General features: G+C 38.6%; 1 protein-coding gene and 1 long non-coding RNA gene across 2 annotated transcripts in view; one reads left to right on the top strand and one right to left on the bottom strand.

Moving 5' to 3' along the window:
* The window catches only part of LOC102160311, a 143,395-nt gene that overhangs the window by 103,712 nt on the left and 17,952 nt on the right, over window positions 1–21,731 (top strand). The gene's annotated exons all lie outside the window — the stretch shown is intronic.
* Window positions 8,942–12,484, bottom strand: FTMT (ferritin mitochondrial). The gene has a single exon (XM_021084680.1). It carries the CDS (start codon window positions 11,612–11,614, stop codon window positions 10,886–10,888), a length of 729 nt encoding a protein of 242 aa, XP_020940339.1. The 5' UTR covers window positions 11,615–12,484; the 3' UTR covers window positions 8,942–10,885.

The following is a 21,731-nucleotide window of genomic DNA, read 5'->3' as shown; positions in this document are numbered from 1 at the left end:
GAACATGTGGGTGCATGTGTCTCTTTTAAGTAGAGTTTTGTCCAGGTAGATGCCCAAGAGTGGGATTGCAGGGTCATATGGAAGTTCTATGTATTGATTTCTAAGGTATCTCCAAACTGTTCTCCATAGAGGCTGAACCAGTTTACATTCCCACCAGCAGTGCAGGAGGGTTCCCTTTTCTCCACAGCCCCTCCAGCACTTGTTATTTGTGGACTTATTAATGGTGGCCATTCTGACTGGTGTGAGATGATATCTCATGGTAGTTTTGATTTGCATTTCTCTTATAACCAGTGATGTTGAGCATTTTTTCATGTGTTTGTTGGCCATTTGTATATCTTCTTGGAGAAATGTCTATTCAGGTCTTTTGCCCATTTTTCCATTGGGTTGTTGGCTTTTTGGCTGTTGAGTTGTATAAGTTGCTTATATATTCTAGAGATTAAGCCCTTGTCAGTTGCATCATTTGAAACTATTTTCTCCCATTCTGTAAGTTGTCTTTTTGTTTTCTTTTTGGTTTCCTTTGCTGTGCAAAAGCTTTTCAGTTTGATGAGGTCCCATGGGTTTATTTTGCTCTAATTTCTATTGCTTTGGGAGACTGAACTGAGAAAATATTCATAATGTTGATGTCAGAGAGTGTTTTGCCTATGTTTTCTTCTAGGAGTTTGATGGTGTCCTGTCTTCTTTCAGCCATTTTAAGCTTATTTTTGTGCATGGTGTGAGGGTGTGTTCTAGTTTCATTGTTTTGCATGCAGCTGTCCAGGTTTCCCAGCAATGCTTGCTGAATAGACTTCCTTTTTCCCATTTTATGTTTTTGCCTCCCTTGTCAAAGATTAATTGACCATAGGTGTCAGGGTTTATTTCCGGGTTCTCTATTCTGTTCCATTGGTCTGTCTGTCTGTTTTGATACCAGTACCACACTGTTTTGATGACTGTGGCTTTGTAGTATTTCTTAAGTCTGGGAGAGTTATGCCTCCTGCTTGGTTTTTGTTTCTCAGGATTGCTTTGGCGATTCTGGGTCTTTTGTTGTTCCATATAAATGTTTGGATTGTTTGTTCTAGTTCTGTGAAAACTGTCATGGGTAATTTGATAGGGATTGCATTGAATCTGTAGATTGCTTTGGGTAGTATGGCCATTTTTACAATATTGATTTTTCCAATCCATGAACATGGAATATCTTTCCATTTCCTTTACATCTTCTTTGATTTCTTTGATTAAAGTTTTATAGTTCTCGGCATATAGGTCCTTTACCTCCTTGGTCAGGTGTATTCCGAGGTATTTTATTTTGTGAGGTGCAATTTTAAAAGGTATTGCATTTTTGTATTCCTTTTCTAATGTTTCATTGCTGGTATACAGAAATGCAACTGACTTCTGAATGTTAATCTTATAGCCTGCTACTTTGCTCAATTTATTAATCAGTTCAAGTAGTTTTGGGGTTGAGTCCTTAGGGTTTTCTATGTATAGTATCATGTCATCTGCATACAGTGACAGTTTTATCTCTTCTCTTCCTATATGGATGCCTTTTATTTCTTTTGTTTGTCTAATTGCTGGAGCTAAGACTTCCAAAACTATGTTGAATAGCAGTGGTGAGAGTGGGCATCCCTGTCTTGTTCCAGATTTGAGTGAGAAGGCTTTCAGTTTTTCCCCATTGAGTATTATATTTGCTGTGGGTTTATCATAAATGGCTTTGATTATATTCAGGAATGTTCCCTCTATACCCACTTTGGCAAGGGTCTTGATCATGAATGGATGTTGGACTTTGTCAAATGCTTTTTCTGTGTCTATTGAGATGATCATATGATTTTTGACTTTTCTTTTGTTAATGTGGTGTATGATGTTGATTGATTTGTGTATGTTGAACCATCCTTGTGAACCTGGGATGAACCCAACCTGGTCATGGTGTATAATTTTTTTGATATGTTGTTGGATTCAGTTGGCTAAGATTTTGTTGAGAATTTTTGCATCTATATTCATCAATGATATTGGCCAATAGTTTTCTTTTTTGGTGGTATCTCTGTCTGGTTTTGGAATAAGGGTGATGGTGGCATCACAGAATGTCTTTGGGAGTATTCCTTCTTCTTCAACCTTTTAAGGAGGATGGGCAGCAATTATGAAGCCATAATCTTTATATATATATATATATATAGCTTGGTGAATTGTCATACTCCTTTCAAAATTTGGATTCACTTCCAAAATTTTATCTTTTGCACTTTTAATGTTATGAAATATCTCTAAGAATTCTTTAAATATAAAGTTTTTTGCTGCTGTTACTTTTGTGAGGTATCATCATCATTTTCATCATATTCATTTAGGCCAATAAGTTCCAGTGATATCCAATATCACTTTTAGCAGTATTGCTTTTCACTTTTTTGTTACATTTTCATAGATATATATATTTTGTCTTTTTGCCTTTTCTAGGGCCGCTCTTGTGGCATATGGAGGTTCCCAGGCTAGGGGTCTAATCAGAGCTGTAGCTGCCGGCCTACACCAGAGCCACAGCAGTGCAGGATCCGAGCCGCATCTGCAACTTGCACCACAGCTCAGGGCAATGCCGGATCCTTAACCCACTGAGCAAAGCCAGAGATCGAACCCGCAACCTCATGATTCCTAGTCGGATTTGTTAACCACTGAACCACGACTGCAAGTCCTGTTACATTTTCATATTTTGGGCAATTCTTTCTTTAGATTATCCAATATTTAAAAAAACGTTACCTTATTTTGTCACTAAGAGACAAGGAAGCAACACTATTATGTGCTTTACTTTCTGAAGATGAACCGAATAACAAATGCACAGTGGCTACTCATCAGCAGTCTTTTAAGAGTTGACGTGATTGGTAACTGTTCATGATGTGCATCAGTATTTAAACACTGATTTTCGAACTAAAGAACTAGCAGCAAAGTTTGTTCTTCATGCAATTTACTCACAGTAAATGTACCATAGTAACTGAAATTTGAACCATGTTGTTGAGGGTCTGTTGTTATTTGTTATTAACTAAACTGTATTAACTGAAATTCATACATTTGCAACAAGGTGAAATGAGGACTGCCTGGTATATTTAATCAGTGGCTAAGGAGAGAGCAAAAGCAACAAACAATTTTGAGAAATGCCTTAGACTAGATAAAAAAGAGAGAAATATGAGTCCTCTTACAACTTCATATTTGGATTACTTCTTAATTTAATGTGGGACACTTAGAGAGATGTGCAGCATGTACAGTCTGCTTAAAAGTGAGCAAAATTAATAGCAGTTCCCATTTATTTGCTATCTTTAAATGTTATGCTTTTTTAAAAAGATGATAGTTTCAAGTAGTTAAAATTTCAAGAGACACAAAAGGCTAAACAATGAAAAATGTCTTACTAGCACCCCTTTCCCAGATACCAGGTCCTCTCCATTTCAGGCAACTAATACTATCCTTCTAGAGACAGTCTTTGCATATGCAAGCAAACATTCACAAACACACTCACAAAATTTTCTCCCTTTTTAAGACACTTACTTTAATCAGCTAATACATATTGAGCATTTGCTATATACCAGATGATGTACTGAAACTAATATGCTTTATTTCATTTATTCTCCCAGTAAATTTTGAGGTAGGCTGTTATTATGGCAGAGGGAAATCTGTCACTGAAAGTTTAATTTCTTTTCACAAAATCAGGCATTTATAGGTGGTGGAGCAATTATTCTCATGTAGGTATTCTGAATTCTCAAGTGTAGGCTCTTAACGACCAGTCTGCACTATCTAGGATATGTGTATGGGTTATGCAATAGCATTTTATTAGTCCTTTAATGGTAATGGAAATTCCTTTTGCTAATTCAGTCTATGAAAATATAGTTCTCAGGAGGTTTGAAAGAGACTAAGGTTTGTCCAAGACTATTAGCTATCTCTCTCAGGAGATTGTTTGGCCACCATCTGTACTGGGAAATTGGCTAGGCTGCTTGGAAGGAACCCAAGCCTGAGTGCATGTCAATGGTCTATTCTCCAAGACTGCCAAGAAGTCAATTCCTTTCCTTGTTGGACATTGGGATTTTATCTGACACTTGGCAAGCACAGGCCTTGTGTGCATGTGCACACACACACATCATGTTTATTCATTTATTCATTCCAAAGCAAATATACCTATTAAGTGTCTTAAACTTGCACAATAGAAATATGAAGTTCAGGAAAGCTAACAACACACACCAAAGCCTGTATACCTTCCTAATTTCATAAACCGAGTGCTGCTTGGCAAAGCATGTTTAACAGCCTATTGAAAGCAGAGGTGCTACCCTGATAGTTCTAGTTAGCAACTGTGCATATTTCCTACTTGTCTGCTTCCTGAATGTTTCTTTTGGAGCACTCTTGTAGTGTTTCATGCTCCCTTTTTTCCACTGTGCACACCTCTCACCTTCCTTTGTTAGGGTAGTGGTGCTGAATATTTTTTCTGATGCCTTTTATTTAAGAGTGGAAAACTTGAAGGTGAAGTTCAAATTTGTAAAAGTCTGGTGAGTTTTATTGGCTTCAGGAACTCTGGGTCAAAGTTTCAGGAAGAAATTTACATGAGGGTATGCGTGCGTGCATGCTTGTGTGTGTGTGTGTATACGGGGACACACACACACACACACACACACACACACACACACTCTGTCCTGGGATATCTTGGCATGCGGACTAAGTGCTTCTTCATAAAGCTTTTAAATAAACTGCAGAAAATCTGATTAACAATTGAATGTGAAGGATGATTTTCAAGAGCAGCTAGTGTTAAGTGGGACATATTATATTTTCCTGCAAGTTTGAGGGCCTTGAACCTTGGCATCATTTGGTGTTTGTGTTCAAGAGTAAATCAATCTCTCATGATATTTAAGTGTTTGGAGTCATTTATTTCTGCATACTAGGTTTTTGTTTAGAAATCTAGCTTCCACTTGGCTCAACTCCAAGTGCATGCCTTTTGTGAAAGCTCCGTCATAGCTTTGTAAGTATTTGACAAAGAGTGAAGATTACATTCCATCTGTAAAATGATTTATACTTACTATTTTGTAATAATATCTGATAGATGAAGTTAATTAAAATATTTCTAACAAAAATATTTCTAGATAGAGGTAGCTGTATCTCAGTAGATGATCTCATTTGCTACTTTATTTGAAAATTTGAGCTCAGCCAGTGTAAGCACCCTCAATTTGCCCCTTCTTACCTTGTGGTTTATGTCACTTCCTCTCACTTTTATGCATTCTGTGTTTGGAGAACATGTCCTTCCAGGTCATACCTGGGTTCTTTATCTTGTGTTCCATTCTCTCCTGGAATCTAGCTGTACCACTTGTTTCTCAAGTCTTTCCTTTTTACTAACTTTTACTTTCCTCATCCTGACAGCACTCACAGCCATCCTATACCCTCTTGTACCTTCAATTATTAAAAAAAAGAAACACTTTTCATATGAGAATTCTGTATTCTCTACCTCCTTTACCTTACCCTCATGAATATGAGCTTCTATCTCCACCGCTCCAAAAGCCACTATTCTGAAATAACCAATGATTTATGGATTGCCAATGCTGATGGCCTTTAAAAAAATTAGGTATTTTTGATTTACAATGAAAACAAACTAGTGCTAACCAGTGGAGAGAGGGGAGGGAGAAAGACAGGGGTATTGGATTAAGAGATAAAAACTGCTACGTATGAAATAGATAAGCAACAGGGATGTATTTTGCAGCACTGGGAAATATAGCCTCTGTTTTGTAATAACTATAAATAGAGTATAATCTGATGACCTTTCAATCCTCATTAAGCTCTGCATCATTTGATAGAAACTCTCTCTTCACATGGATTCTAAAGACAAGTGTTTTTTTTTGGTCTTGCTATTTTTATGTTCTTTTGTATACTGTCAAGGCTCCATTATCAGATCTCCCTAAATATAGAGGTCCTCTAATTTTCCAAGTGTCTATATTTGGACCTTTCTCTATTATCTTTTTATCTCCTCTCATCTTCATCAGTTCAACCTTTTCAGTTTTATCTGTGATCTCTTTCGTGTGTGTGTGTGTGTGTGTGTGTGTGTTCATTACTCCTGAGCCACAACCGAACTCCCTTACTTATAATCTTTATGTGGATTCACTCCTCTGGTACTAACTTTCAGAAAGATGCAGACCAGTGCTTCCAGCTGGCTTCTGGATATCTTCATTCACTTATTTACTCATTCATTCAGAAGCTCTAAAGATAAGTACTGCTGTAGAGCTGTGGAATTGGTAGTAAACAACCAAGTCATGGCCCCACTGAGTTTACATTCTAATGACAAAAGAAAGTATAAGCAAATCAAAAAATATGGTGAGTGGTGGTAAGTACAGTGGAGAAAAATTGAGTAAGAGAATGCAGAGTGATGGAAAATCTACAGATTAATTTAGTCTGGATAATCTGTAGTTTCTCTTTTTCTTTCTCTCTTTTGGCACCCACGGTATGTAGAAGTTTGTGGGCCAAGGATCAAACCCATGCCACAGCAGTGACCTGAGCCACTGCAGTGACAACACTGTATACCTAACCTGTTGTACCACAAGGGAACTCCCATAAACTCCTCTTTAAAATACTAGTTCAGCAAAACATGAAGGACGTGGGAGTGCAAACCATCTGGGGGCAAAGTGTTCCTTCCCAACATGGGGAACATGTATTAGGGAAGAGAGAGAGAAAAGGGAGAGATACTGCTTTGATCTGATTTTAAATATGTATTTTAGGGGGCTCCTATCCTGGTGCAGTGGAAATGAATCTGAATAGGAACCATGAGGTTGCAGATTCAAACTCTGCCCTCGCTCAGTGGGTTGGAGGTCTGGCATTGCCACAAGCTGTGGTGTAGGTTGCGGATGCGGCTTGGATTGCTGTGGCTCTGGCGTAGGCCGGCAGCTGTAGCTCCGATTAGACCCCTAGCCTGGGAGCCTCCATATGCTGCGGCTGTGGCCCTACAAAGACAACAACAAAAAAACTATATGGGTGTGTGTGTGTGTGTATATATATATATGTATGTGTGTGTGTGTGTATGTATATGTATATATATGTGTGTGTGTGTGTATATATATATGTATATATGTATTTTATAATCATACCAGTTTTTACACACTTGTCTAAGGGACATATTGAGATATCAGGGGCTCAAATCACACAGGGCCTTGTGGGGCATAATAAGGACTTTAACTTTTGCTCCAAAGGAGAGGAGAAGCCATTGAAGTGTTTTGAGCCAAGAAGTAACAAGGAGTTCCTGCTGTGAGTCAGTAGGTTGAGAATCCAGTGGCAGCAGTTAGGGTCACTGCAGAGGCACAAGTTTGATCCCCAGCCTTGCCCGTGGGATCAAGGATCTGGCATTGCCACAGCTGTGGCAGAGGTGCAGCTGTGGCTTGGATTTAATCCCTGGCCCTGGAACTTCCATGTGTGGTGGCTATGGCCACTGAAAGAAAAGAAAAGAAAGAGAGAAAGAAAGGAAGAAAGAAAGAAAGAAAAGTGATAAGATCTGACTTATACTTAAAAAGAAACACTGACAAGTTTGTGGAGTAATGATTGTATGTGCTAAAGTGTGGAAGTAGACCAGTCAAAAGTGTAACAGAAAATATAAAAAAGAGGGGAATTTTTACCAAAGGGGCAAAGATGAAGATTGTTAGCACTGGTAAGATTCAGGATTTTACTGAGTATCTGGTACAAGGTATGAAAGAAAGAGAATAGTGAGAAATAACTGAGCCTTAGAAACTGGTAGAATGGAATTTGGATTTGTTACGAAGCAAAAGACTTTGAATAGATTGTGGAGAGTGGTGAACTCAAGCGTATGGCTTTGATCATACTAAATATGAACTGTCTATTTAACATCTGAGGGTAAATAGCAGTTAAATATTTAGATATATGAGTCTGGAGGCAAAATCAAGCAAATTATATAAGCATGTTATTTGTCAATGGATATATATTTAAATAAAATTCATAGGACTGGGTGAGATCTTTAGAGAACAAGTATAGATAAGAAAGAGCATAGATCCAGATGTGAGGACTGAGTTCTGAAACACTGTAATATTTAAACTTTAGGAGATGAAGGGGATTAGAAAGGGAGATGGGAGATAAGGAATAGTAAGCAAGGGCTTTAAGAAATGGTAAGTCCTGCCGGCTGGTTGAATAAGAGGAACACTGAGAAATGACCACTGGATTTATCATTATACAAGTCACTGGTGATCTTGACAGAAACATAAAAGAGGTTGGTGTGAATAGTGAATATAGCCTCACTTGGGAGAAAAAATGGAGACAGGAAGCAGGAATAACTTCTTCAAGAATTTTTGTTGTGAAAGGCAGAGTGGTAGCCTGGTGTTTGCTGAGGGGATATAAGTTCAAAAGTGAAATTAAAAAAAAAGTTGGGAGAAATAACACTATTTTTGTTTCTCATGAGAACCAACCAATAGAAAGGGCAAAACTGATGATACAAGTGAGAAGTAGCATGTTGTCCTTGTGTCCTTGAGTGTATGGGAGGAGGGTTGGGATTCATGGTACAATGGAAGATTGTTTTATCTCTTACAAAATAGATGCTTCAACCATTGTTGGTAGAACCAAGTGCTTCGTATATGAATACAGATACAAAGCTGCGATTAATTCAATGAGGAAAAAGTGTGAAGTTCTGTGATTACTTTTACATTTTCAGTGAAATAAAGAATTATCAATTGATAGTGGGGTGGGAGGAGACTGGGAGATCTGAGATGAAAATGTAAAATAATTATATAGGATAATAGCTATTGAATGCTTTTGACAGCAACATAGAATAAGAAATATCACTATAACACTATCCAGGATGTAAATACATGAATGCGCGCGCACACACACACACACACACACACACACACAGTAAGAATTTCACAAGACTCCTATTTTCACTTCAGTTCAATTCTATTTTGTAAACAAAAGGTGGATAGCAACTCATTAAATAATTCCATGACACATTAATAAGTTGCAGTCTGCAGTTTGAGAAAACACTCAACCAGAAGAACTGAATAGGACATTTTCTGATGAAATGTAATAGCATTCCTGTGCAGCAAAATAAACCAGTTTAAGTATAGAATGTGTAGTGTAGTGAGATTGATCAGCATAATCAAAAGCAAATCATTATGCACTCCCCCACCTCAATTATTCCTCCTGTTGTGATTCCTATTTATTTTAAACTCGTAATTCTCAGTAACACAGGTTTTAGCTCTATTCATTTTCTTTCTACACCTCATTAATGAACTCTCTTCATTGAATCATTTGCAAAATAAAAAGATTCTACCTCATTTCTGTCCACATCATTATGTGTTTGACAAAATCATATTTAATAGCTTCAGAGCATTCCCATATATGGCATTTTAAATCTATTTTGTTGAGTTTGTGCAGTCATGTGTGTATGCCTCTCAGATCTGGGACTGTAGGGAGCACAGTTTGCCAAGGACCTCAGCTGCTGTGCTCTGAAATCAATTCATCTCTTTGATGCAAGACTGCACTTCCTATGGGTCACTCCCAGTCAATAAGTGAATGCCAGAAATGTACTTAGACAGGCGCATTTCTTGGAGTCAGTGTTCCTCTGATGAGTGACTTTGGCTGGAGATCTTCCAGACAGCCTTGCATAACTTTCTTCAGAACTATGTACAACTTTCCTTTCTTCCTTCCCTTAGGATCAGACTCATAGGAAGTCTGAAGGCTCTCCCTGCTTCTCCCACCTCCTTCCATTTCTCTCAAGGTCCTTCTTTCCCCTAATAAACTTTTGTGCACTTAATACCATCTCAGAGTATGTTTCTCAAGAGGACCCAAACTAATGCCAACATTGAAGTTGTTTTTGGATTTTTATTCTATACATCTAAACTTCTGATTGCTCATTTCTTAGCATGACAGTCTTCTGTTGGGAGCCCTTTGAAGCACTGCCACTGCTAATTGAAACTAACCCTTCCTTCTCACCTCCACACTTGGGCTCTAGCCCATCTTTCCAAACATCACCCAGTGCTTTTAGTCTGGCCCACTTACCAAATATCCTTCTACTCACTTTATTGTACCTCCTCCCCTCTCCTCACTAAAACATCTGCCCAGCTGATTCCTCCTTTATTCTGCATCCCTCCTTGGCTTTCCCATCCCAGTGTTCTTTCTGCTCCATGTTAAAGGCCACAGGATGGTGTTTTCTGCACTGTATTTGCTCTTTTGGTATGTTAAAAGGGAGGTTGAATAGTCTGTTATCAGACAGATCTGTATAGTTATATTATTGTTGTTAAAATGCATGCACAGACACACAAAAAAACTAGTTGAGATTGGATATGCCTGGGAAACACTGAGCTAAACAAAAAATAATGAAAGATTCTTTTGTTTGGATTTTGTGTTTGTGACTTCCCAGAGCCCTTAAAATGCTAATACACTTTGTGACTTTCCAAGGCCAGCACTGATACTTTTTGCAGCTTTTCTTGAATTTATTTGATCATAAAATCCTTTAAAAACAGATCATACTTTAGGAAAGGTTAAACATTGTCACAGAATTTTGCATGTATGATTTTTACAGTACTATATCTTCTTCATCTTTAGTTTTTTGCATATTTATCTTACACATTTTCCCATTTTAGTCTTTAGCATAAGGTTTCAAAAATATCAGGCACTTGTTGAGTTAAAAATCATGAAATTTTAATGAAGAGTCACAGTCTGGAATAATATTTGGTAACTGGATACATTTAGTTTGCATCTATTTCAGTAGTTCTTTTGCAGTCCTTTTTATACCGCCTTATCCTGGGCTAGGAAAACTACATTGATGCTGGGCAAAAGCTATTGTTAACATGAGGCTAAATACATTTTCTCTACAAATCACTTTATTGGGACATTTTAACAAAAGAGTATAAAAAAAGAAAGGCGAAAACAAGTGACTCTGGGTCCTGGCACACCCTGGCTGGTGGAAAAGGCGGCCTGTGGGTTAGTGCTGATTGTTTTCATTTCCAAGGGTATGTTTGTCAAAAAGGTACTCTGCTAGACCAGAATCTGGGGCCCCCATTTTAATCAAGTTGTGCACGTGGTCACCTAGTTCTTTGATAGACTTCACCTGCTCATTCAGGTAGTGGGTTTCGAGAAAATCACACAAATGGGGATCACCTTTGTCTGAGGCCAGAGTGTGCAATTCCAACAATGACTGGTTCACATTCTTTTCCAAGAGTAGAGCACACTCCATGGCATTCAGCCCGCTTTTCCAGTTGTCCTGGTCCGGTTTCTTGATGTCCTGCAGACAGATCTGCCCTCCCCGCTGGTTCTGCAGCCGCATCAGCTTCTCTGCATGCTCGGTCTCCTCCCGGGACTGTCGAAGGAAATATCTGGCGAAGTTGTGCAAGGCCACGTCATCTCGAGAGAAGTAATAGGCCATGGACAAGTACACATAGGATGCATAGAGCTCGAGGTTGATCTGGCGGTTGATGGCGGCCTCAGAGTCAGCGTAAAAGTTCTGGCGCACACGAGAGGGGGCGCAGGAGGGCCCTGCTGGACCCCGACAGTAGGTGACTGCGGCCAGTGGTCGGCTGAGGGCGGCAGGCTGGTGGCCCCAAGGGCGCCCAGGGAGGCAGCGCGGTGGGAGCGCGAAGCAGAGGCACGCACTGCGCAGGGACACCAGCGAAGTGCTAATGTGCTTGGAGAGGAACAAAAAACTGGGCAGCATAGCCCCTCCTCTTTAGAAGTGGGGAAACCGAGGCTAGGCCGGCTTAGAGCCGGTGGGGCACCCAGGAGTTTAAGGTCTGAATCAGAACGCGGCCTTAGGCGACGGCATCTGCGTCACACGCCCCTTTCCTTCCAAAGGCACCGAACTCCACGAACTCCACGCAGAGGGAGGCTGGGGCGCGTGCCAGTAGCCGTTGGGAAAAAGACAACAGTTACAGACATTGCCTCTGTGGTCGATGCAAGATTTCTGCTCTTGGGTGTTTGTAATTTATCATTTTACCTAAGTTAAAAACGCTGTCATGAAAAGAGGTGCTGTGACTTGAAAAAGAAAGGACCGCGTCAGGCTGTACTTGCCCTCCCTCTCTGACCTTTTTCTGTTGTGGGACCAAGGGATGGGGGAGGCAAGGCAGTGAAATAGGGTGAAACAGAAGTCACCCCTGATTCATTTCAAAGTAAATAAGGGTCCACCCTCAAAGACGGTAGATTCCTCAGTTAAAATGTCCCAATAAAGTGCTGTCCCCTTTTATATATTGAGTCATTTCTTACAGTTATTTGATTTCTTATAGTTAATTCTGGGTCTTTGATATTAGTACTGCTTCTATTCAGGACTTCTTTACATTATTTGTATTTACTTTATATTACTTTCCTGTATTTCTTCAGGAAAGTCAGATTACCTTTCTAGGTCAGTTTCTCAGTTGTAAATTTAGGATCCTACTTACCACCAGTAAGTGGTTAAAAAGATTAAATAAGAAATGTATGCAGAGGACTTATCACAGTGCTTGATACAGAATAAGCACTCAAAATATTCTTTCATAGTTTTTGTTGGGTAACTTTTTTTCTTTTTCTTTTTAGGGCCACACTTGCAGCATATGGAAGTTCCCTGGCGAGGAGTTAAATCAGAGCTGCTGCTGCTGGCCCACACCACAGCCACAGCAACACAGGACCCAAGCTGTCTGTGACTTACATTGCAGCTCGCAGCAACATGCGATCCTTAACCCATAGATGGAGGCCAGGGATCAAACCCGCATCCTCATGGATACTAGTGTTTTCAACCCACTGAGCCACCATGGGAACTTCCATTTTGGATAATTTCTATTTAATTATTAAAAATCAATATTGTATATATCAATGCATTATATTGCATTTTTTAAGACTTACACATAAAGAATGATGACGTATGTTATGTTGTTGCTATCATATATGGGCAGTAAGGCAGAATTATTTTTTATTTTTTGATGCCACCCTTGGCATATACAAGTTCCTGACTCAGGGATAGAATTTGAGCCACAGCTGCCGCCTACACCACAGCTGTGGCCACCCTGAATCCTTAACCCACTGCACTGGGCCAGGAATTGAACCTGCACCTCAACAGCAACCAGAGCCACTGCAGAGACAATGCTGGATCCTTAACCTACTGCACCACAGCAGAACTCCTAGAAATTTTTTATTATATGGACATATCAAACTTGTAGTTTTGTAGTAAGTTCTCTGGTCTCAAATGAGCTTCTTAAAGTGTGGCATATATAAAGATGGATGCCTGAAATCTAGTTGCACTTAAACTCTGCTAGTAGAATGTGATTGATATTCACTAAGCAATTTCTCACTAATTTTTATTTGTCTAAACTCGTTTCTGCTTTTATTTTTCTCACAGTTTTTCTATTCCTAAAATGTAGTTCCCCAAAGAGAGGTTATGAAAATGATTCTTTAGAGTGGTATTAAATGCCAGTGGTTCTACTAGCATTTTAGGAGAATTGATGCTCTTTGTATAAATGCTTATCCCCAAGGTAATAAAAAATATAGATATAAAACAAGTGTAATACATGAGGTTCAATGCAAAGCAATGCCATAAGTACAATGCAGAATTAAATATCCCATGTTAACTTGTCAAAAATGTTTCTTTTCCTCATTACAAACTTGATCATATATTTTGCTAGACTTTGACAATACAAGGATCTTGTAGGTGTCATTTTTATCTTATGGACGTTTTGATTTCTAGTAGTCACAGTAAAATTAATGTTGTTTTACCAAAATATGAACTAATACCATTGCTTACCACTCTTCACAGATCATTTTTTCCTCAGTTTTAATGGCTTCTTCTCTTCCTTGAACAACTCCTTAAGCTTTCATGCTTCTCTAAGTTTCCCTCTGCTTCCTCACCTTTCTCTCCTCCCTTCTTTTACTCCCTCATGAAATTCTTCTCACCTTTTAAGGGCTCAGCAAATATATTACCAGCTCTGTAAGGCCTTATATAACCTCATTCGGAATTAATCACTACTTTTTGTCATTATCATCAAAGACTTTGTTTATATTGAGATGATATCATATCATAATTATAACCCATTATAATAGTCATAATTCCATGTATATAAGATGTGTATATGTCCTTAAGGGCAGATCCTATCATCTTATTCATTTTAGAATCCCCAGCCCAATGCTTGACTATTTTTTAGAAAGCACAAATAAATCCTTTCAGGTGCCAAAATAAATGGGGATAGAAGTTCTTATTTGGCCTAATACACTTTTATAGGGTTATCACTAGATGGCTTCACTTAAATTATTTGAGACTGTTCAGAAAAACCTCTGTATTTTGATTTCAGTCTCCAAATGAGTAACAATATCCACTCTCTTTTCTTTATAGATATATTGGTTAAATTATTTATTTTATACAAAATGCTTTGCCAATTAGAAGTTAAATAACTATATGAGTTGTATGTTAGTTGCCAAGTCAAGTTTTAGTTTATGTAATATATAGATCACGTTTTATATTACTTTCATTAAAGCATTTGATTTTAAGTGCTAAACATTTAAAATAATTGACCTACCTTGGGAAATATTTAAACAACACTACACTTTTGCATAAAACAGATGGAAGCAGAGTCATAAATAATAAGGAAAAGAAAAGATGAAAGTAACTCCATCTCTTCATATTTGTATTTGTAATGATTTTTTTTTCTCTTTTCTCATTTCTTTTTATTCTCACTTACACATTCAATCAAGGTTAATCACATAAGCAAGTCTTCATTTTCCCTACTGCTCCTGGCCCGTTCTAAAATTGCTTTGTTGAGAGAAGCCTGTAACATGACAAATTCAGGGTGGGGATGAGTCCACTGATCACTTAGGATTATGCACTTGCTGGTAATAGAGTATTTGAAGGTTTTGTATGGAGGACAATAGATGAATTTGTTTGGGAAAAGAAAAAGTATATCACAGTATGGCTCTTCTGTGTATTATCACTAGGAAACTTCTCAAAATTCCACAGGGAGTGGTTGGACTCAGCTGTGAAGCACTTTCTGGCCTCACACTTGGATCCATGCAAAGCTGGGAACCTTCCGGCCCCCTGATAAATGAGTCTCAAGTGTAGTACATGCTGCCTCTAAAACCGGAAGACCTCTAATAAACCATTTTATTCATTTTATTCATTCATTTTGTTCATGTACAGTCAGAGATGAAGGTGCAGTAACTCTTACTTTACCTTGGATAAGGTTTCTGGCATGCCTCAACCTGTTAGACTCCTAAAATTACACCAATATTCCAGCCATTGATTATCTTCCATCTTCTTACTTGAGTATCCAGAGGACTTCTTTGCTCACCAGGTCTGATTAGCTAGGTCCATCTTTCCAACATGATGCTCTGTGGAATGTTCAGATGAGCCAGCTGTCTTTGGACCTACTGTGACAAAGAGCAGGCAAGTTAGCATATCGCTGGAGCAACAGTGGGAATACCTACTGCTGCCTGTCCTAGGTGAATGCTAGGTGAATGTCCTAGATCCTACCTCAGATGCTTCTTCCTGATGGATGTTGCATATAATAAATACACCCAGCTCAAAAGTCATTAACCATGAACTAGGGCTTAGTTTTCTGTTTTAGTAAAGATGCCATACCTAGAATAACAACTTCAGTTGAGGTTACTGCGTGGATAAATATGCTGTGCCCTAGTATGATTCATTTGGTATTTGCAGAGATTAGTCTGGTGAATTAAATGGTGACATAGTAGGAACCACTACCTTTGCCTCATTTACTTCTTTGGGAATGACCCTGATCTCTGCCACTCCACCCAGGGTGTGGTACTCATTGGTTTTGAGAACTTTGATGGATACAAAATTTCAGGGACTTATTCCATGTGTCTAAGAATCAATGTGAGGATCCTGAGACCTGCTAAGTTTGTTTGTTCCAATTATGCATTCAGAAACTGAGGTGATAATAGTTGGATAGTTGCATGGTTACAATGGACCTAAAATGAGGTAATCCCGAGCCAGAACTTCTTTTGCTGCATGAGTTCCATGTGCCCTTAATGTAAATAGTGGAGTCATGGTGATGCTTTGGGTCTCAGGATAGGAGCATGAGTTCGCTTCTGTATCCAATAGTCCTGAAAGCTCTTAGTATATATATTTTTCTCCAGTGTATATATTGCCCAAGCAAATGTCCATAGGGCTTTTTGGGAAAGAAACAGGGAATCCAAACTGTATATACTTGCCATGGATTTGAAGAGTCCATCAAAAGGATACAATTCTTCCTTAGATCGATGGGTCAGAGTATAAAAACTGGTTCTTGTCTGGAAACCAGACAGCTGATTATAACTTTCCATCAAGGCAGGTGACATCATCCATTCCGACTTCTTTTTACTATATCGTCTATATCAAGTTGGTTGCTCATTTGTCTTGTCCCTAGTAACACCATGGTCAATAGACATTACCACAGGTCCCTGAAAATCAGTGTCACCAGTTACCATTTTGATCTTGGTGCCATTACAATAAGTAAGTTTACCTTGTTTCTGTTGGTTATGTGCTATTCTCTGGATTTGCTATTCTGGAATTCTTTTATATCCACTGATACTAGGGAATGCAGTCCTTTACAACAGCACCTTTTCTAGTCAGTCCTAGCCTCACCATCACATTCTTTTCTGTATTGTGTAAACAGTGACTACCACCAGCTGGTAATTCTTGGGTCTGGTATAATAGATCCAATTAGTGCATTCACTTTCTGAGCCTTTCCTCATTTAGAATTCTGCATTTCTCAGTTCTCAATTTCTGCATAGGTGGTTCTTTCTGCTATTTCCACCTCATTTAACATAGGCTACTAATATTTAAAAACGCCAAAGAGCCACCCCAGTAGTATACTGATATTGGTTCTAAGGTCTCTTGTTAGGAAATCAAATCCTGAGTGCCCACACATCAATAAAACTATCTTACTCCAACCTCCACTCTCCCACAGTCCAACACCATCAGTATCCACTCCCTCTGTTCATGCCAGTATATAATAACAAATAACCAAGCTTTGTTACTCCTTCTAAGTAACAATCCCTCTATTTCTCATCAGGGCCATATTTTCCTAGTTAGGCCATGTTGAGATTTGAGCTCACTTGTTGATACAGGGGTATACAGGTTGAATACTATCCCCCTAACATACTTGTCTACCCATTATTTCCAAGTTGAATACTATCCCCCCTATAATATTTATCTACCCAGTAGTTCCAAGTTCTGGCCAGAACTTCTTTTACCACATGACTTGGAAACAGGGTTTTTGCAGAAATAAGTTAAAATGAGATCATATTCTTTGATTTCAGTGACTGATGTCCTTAAAAGAAGAGGGCAATTTAAAACAGATGCATTAACACACAAGGGAGAGGCTATGCAAAGTCATAGGAAGAGATTAGAGTTATGTTTTTCAAGGCAAGGAATGCCAAGGATTGCTAGAGACCACCATAAACTGTAAGAGTCAGGGAAACATTTTTGTTTAGCATCTTTAGATACAGAGAGCATAGCTCTGCCAGTATGTTTTGAATTTCTACCATCCAGAACTGTTAGAGAACAAATTTCTGTTGATTTAGGCCATTAATTTTGTAACACTTTGTTATGAAAACCCTAGAAACTAATGCTAGGGACAGAAAGGGTGTGTGGGTCAATTGTAAGCAATTCAAACACTGTCCCATTGACCTCTGCCTCTCTTGATGCCTCTGCATAGACTCTAGACAAGGTGGAGTAGACATGCCTCTGCCTTTTCCCAAGAGGAAGTGGGCTGCTTCTGAAAGCCAGAAAAATTCCAAAAAAATCTTGCATTTGAATAACTTGAGTGCATCTTACTCAGAAGTCTCCACCATCAAGTGTCAGTCCTTCTCTATCAGGGCCCTGATTTTGGCGAGGGCTACAAATTCAGCCTTCACTGAAATTCTCCTACTTTTATAGTCAAGTCCCATGTTCTGTCTTCAGCTCAGGCTACTCTCAGACTCTAGGACAGGGATTTGCAATTTTTTTTTTTTTTCTGTAAAGGGCAGGTAAGTATCTTAGACTTTGTGGGCCATACCGTCTCTGCTGCATCTATACAACTCCACCGTTACAGTGCGAAAGCAGCCATGGAATAAATGATAAGCATGTTGTGTTCTAAAACAATTTTATTTACAAAAACAGTGGTTTATCTTATTGTAATCTGTGCAGGACTCAGTAGAGATATAGATGGCACACTTGAAAATTAAAGTAGTTTCAGAGTTCCTGTTGTGGTGCAGTGGAAGCAAAACTGACTAGTATGCCTGAGGATGTGGGTGTGATTCCTGGCCTTGCTCAGTGGGTTAAAGATCTGGCATTGCTGTGAGCTGTGGGGTAGGTCACAGACTAGGCTCAGATCCTGTGTTGCTGTGGCTGTGGCGTAGACCTGCAGCTGTGCTTTGATATGACGCCTAGCCTGGGAACTTCCAGATGCTGTGAATGCAGCCCTAAAAAACAAAAAAAAAAAAAAAAAAAAAAAAAAAAAAAGAAAGAAAAAATTAGAGTATTCTCAAGAGGAAGAACAATTCCCAGAACCCAGGCCTACTCAGGAAACCTTGAAGGGAAGAATTCAGGGGAATCAATGACCTCACTCACTTCCTTCCACTGAATCTCTTGCTAGAGCTCTGCATAGGTTTCTGAAATGTAAATATGATTAAATCATTCCTTCCATCAAATCTTTTAGTGATTCCACATTAAACTGTAGCCCTAAAAGATATACTCTCCCTTGCATCTCTGTGGAAATTTCTTTCTCATTCTAGCACCCTTTATTATCCCTAAACCCCCAATATGTTTCTGTCATTATGAACTTCTTTTTAGACACTAGGATGCACCCTTTGTCCCTTTCCTATAGGCTTCTGTACTGTGTCCACTACCTGGTGCACTGTTCCACCCAGAAATCATCACTGAGGGTTTGTGGGCAGAAGGTTAAGAAAAACTTTTTCCATTTCCACATGAGATTATGACTACTGCTTAGTTTAGTGGTTAAGATGTGGAGTGTAGGTCTAGGCAATCTTGTTTATGAAGAAATTACCTCTGATTGGCAAATTAACATTGAGCTTCCCTGAGTATGGTGACTCTTGTCCCTGGGAAGGCCCTTAGTGGATTTGTTACAAGTGATATTGGCTCCTGTAGAATTTTAAGCTCTTTAGCCAAGGCATCTTCCATACTCATTTTATGGGGATCTTAAGAGGAAGTTTGGTATAATCTGCCATGAAGATATGGTTCTTATCCTGTGTCCTTCTGAGTGGCATTGCACCAAACTTATAAGTATGAATGTTTAGTTGAACCAAAGAAGGCTCTTTCATATTTGCTATAGAGAGTAAACAAATTAATATGGATTTATCATCTGACAAGCCTCCTACTGCTATTGCTTTCACATAACTGTGCAGCTATGTCTACCTACTCCTCCTTTTGCATCTTTGTCCTCTAATTTCCATTGTTCTTTTGATTACATTTTAAATGGTTCTTAATAAGCCTTTAGGGAATCCCACAACCCCATCTATGTAACATTATGAGAATGAATTATAATTATGTATTTAGTTTTACTTTCCTCATTAAATTGAAAATTCAGGATTGTTAGGGAAATGTCCATCTTTTTCACTCTTATGTATCTAGAGTTTAGGATGAATTTGATAATACTGTTAATAAAGTGAATTAGGAACTAAAATTCCAAGTCCTCAAGCTTTCCTGGTTCCAGTTAAGGAACAAAGGTGAGGGGAGTTATAATTTGTTTAATAGTTTCATTGTAGTTCATTTAATGGCTGACTTTTGTCAAGATCCACTACTAGTAGAGCACAGTGAATAATTATTAATTTTGAATGTTATATTCTTAAAGATTGAATAAAGAGTCATCTTTAATTCAGTTTGACTTGATTTGATTCAATTCCAAATATATATATATTAAACACTTGATATTAGAAGAGTAAGAAGCTCATGATGTAGTGAGAATAAAAGATACTTGGATTTTAAGGCCTCTGTAGAATCAAGGTAAAGTGGCAGAGTCACATTTAATCTTGAAGGTTGACTGTATTATATCTCAAACCAAGTATAAGAGGATTAGTGACTGCCTTGCAGAAAAGATCAGATTTGACTATGGTCTTAGAAGAAGTTGGCGGGTGGGAACTTTCTACAGAGAAAATACCATGGGAAGCTCCCAAAGGTGAAAAGATAGGGTTACATCTATAGCAGAGATAGTCTAGGCAAAACTGTAGTGTTTGGTTGCAATATGGACAGTGCATATATTATACCTTAGGAGAGAACTGATTAAAATCGATCAAGGTTTTGAATCTTCTAGCTCTAAAGAATTTAATGATTGACTGTCCTTTCTTGCTGTTAATATGTTGCAGTTTGAAATCTTATGAAACAATAAAGTGCATAAAACATACATGTGCTGGCCTTTAGATATGCTTGGAGTAACTATTTTAAGTGCTAGAACCCTGGGATGCCACTTCCACTGAAAATGTGGTTTGTCATTGTTACTTAAGTTACATAACACAAGGTTCTTTCAGTTCATGGGTTAGACCTAGTTAAACTGACAATAGCTAATGACGTTAAGTTTATTTTTTTGTAAGCTCTTCTGCTTGTTATGTCATAGCGCTCTCCATATTAGCTCAGGAATAAGTATGTTTGAAAGTATCATTTTCTTTATGAAAAGAGCTGGACACTATGTATTTTATGTCATAACATTTTTGATGATTAACTGTAGATTAATATATATTATTAAATTCTGATTTTATGCATAATTTTATAATTTATAACAGGAAATGGTGATAGAGCTTTTAAACATAAGCTCTAATGCTTCTCCAGTGATAATAAGAAATGTGGTAGTCACTGATTACCTATGTGTGATAGTCCTCCACAAAGTATTCTACCTGCATTGTCTCACTGAATCTTCACAAAAACACTGCAATAGGAATCAATACATCCATTTTGACTTCACAAATTGTAGAGAATATATCCACATTTATTTCCAGTTTTATGCAATCTGAAGTGGTTTAGGAAAAAATTTTTCCAATAATTCTATTTTCTTTCTTTCTTTTTTTTTTTTTTTTTTTTTTGTCTTTTTGCCTTTTCTGGGCCTGCTCCTGTGGCATATGGAGGTTCCCTGGCCAGGGGTCCAATTGGAGCTATAGCCGCCGGCCTATGCCACAGCCACAACAACAAGGGATCTGAGCCATGTTTTGACCCACACCACAGCTCACGGCAACGCCGGATGCTCAACCCACCGAGCAAGGCCAGGGATTGAACCCACAACCTCATGGTTCCTAGTCAGATTTGTTAACCACTATGCCACAACGGGAACTCTTCTTTTTCTTTTTTGGCCACCCCACAGCATATATTGTTCCCAGGCCAAGGACTGGATCCCAATCCTGGCAACTCAGGATACTTTAACCCACTTTGCTGGGGCAAGGATTTAACCAGCACCCTGGTGCTGCAGAGACGCTGCTGATCCCATTGCACCACAGCAGGAACTCCTGATAATTCTATTTTCAATCAAAGTAGGAGGAATATTTTATTTTTTATTATTTTTTTATTATAGTTGGTTTACAATGTGCTGTCAGTTCCTGCTGTACAGCAAAGTAACCCAGTCATACATATATACATATATTCTTTTTCTCACATTGTCCTCCATTGTGTTCCATCACAAGTGATTGGATATAGTTCCCTGTGCTATACAGCAGGATCTCCTTGCTTATCCACTCCCAATGCAATAGTTTGCATCTACTAACTCCAGACTCCCAGTCCATCCCGCTCCTTCCCCCTCCCCGGTGGCACCCACAAGTCTGTTCTCCATGTCCATGACTTTGTTTATTTTCTGTAGGTAGGTTCATTTGTGCCATATATTAGATTCCAGATATAA

Source organism: Sus scrofa, chromosome 2, assembly GCF_000003025.6.
Source record: "Sus scrofa isolate TJ Tabasco breed Duroc chromosome 2, Sscrofa11.1, whole genome shotgun sequence".
Lineage (NCBI taxonomy): Eukaryota > Metazoa > Chordata > Mammalia > Artiodactyla > Suidae > Sus > Sus scrofa.
Note: the sequence above shows the minus strand (reverse complement) of the source record. Positions and strands in the feature narration are given on the sequence as shown.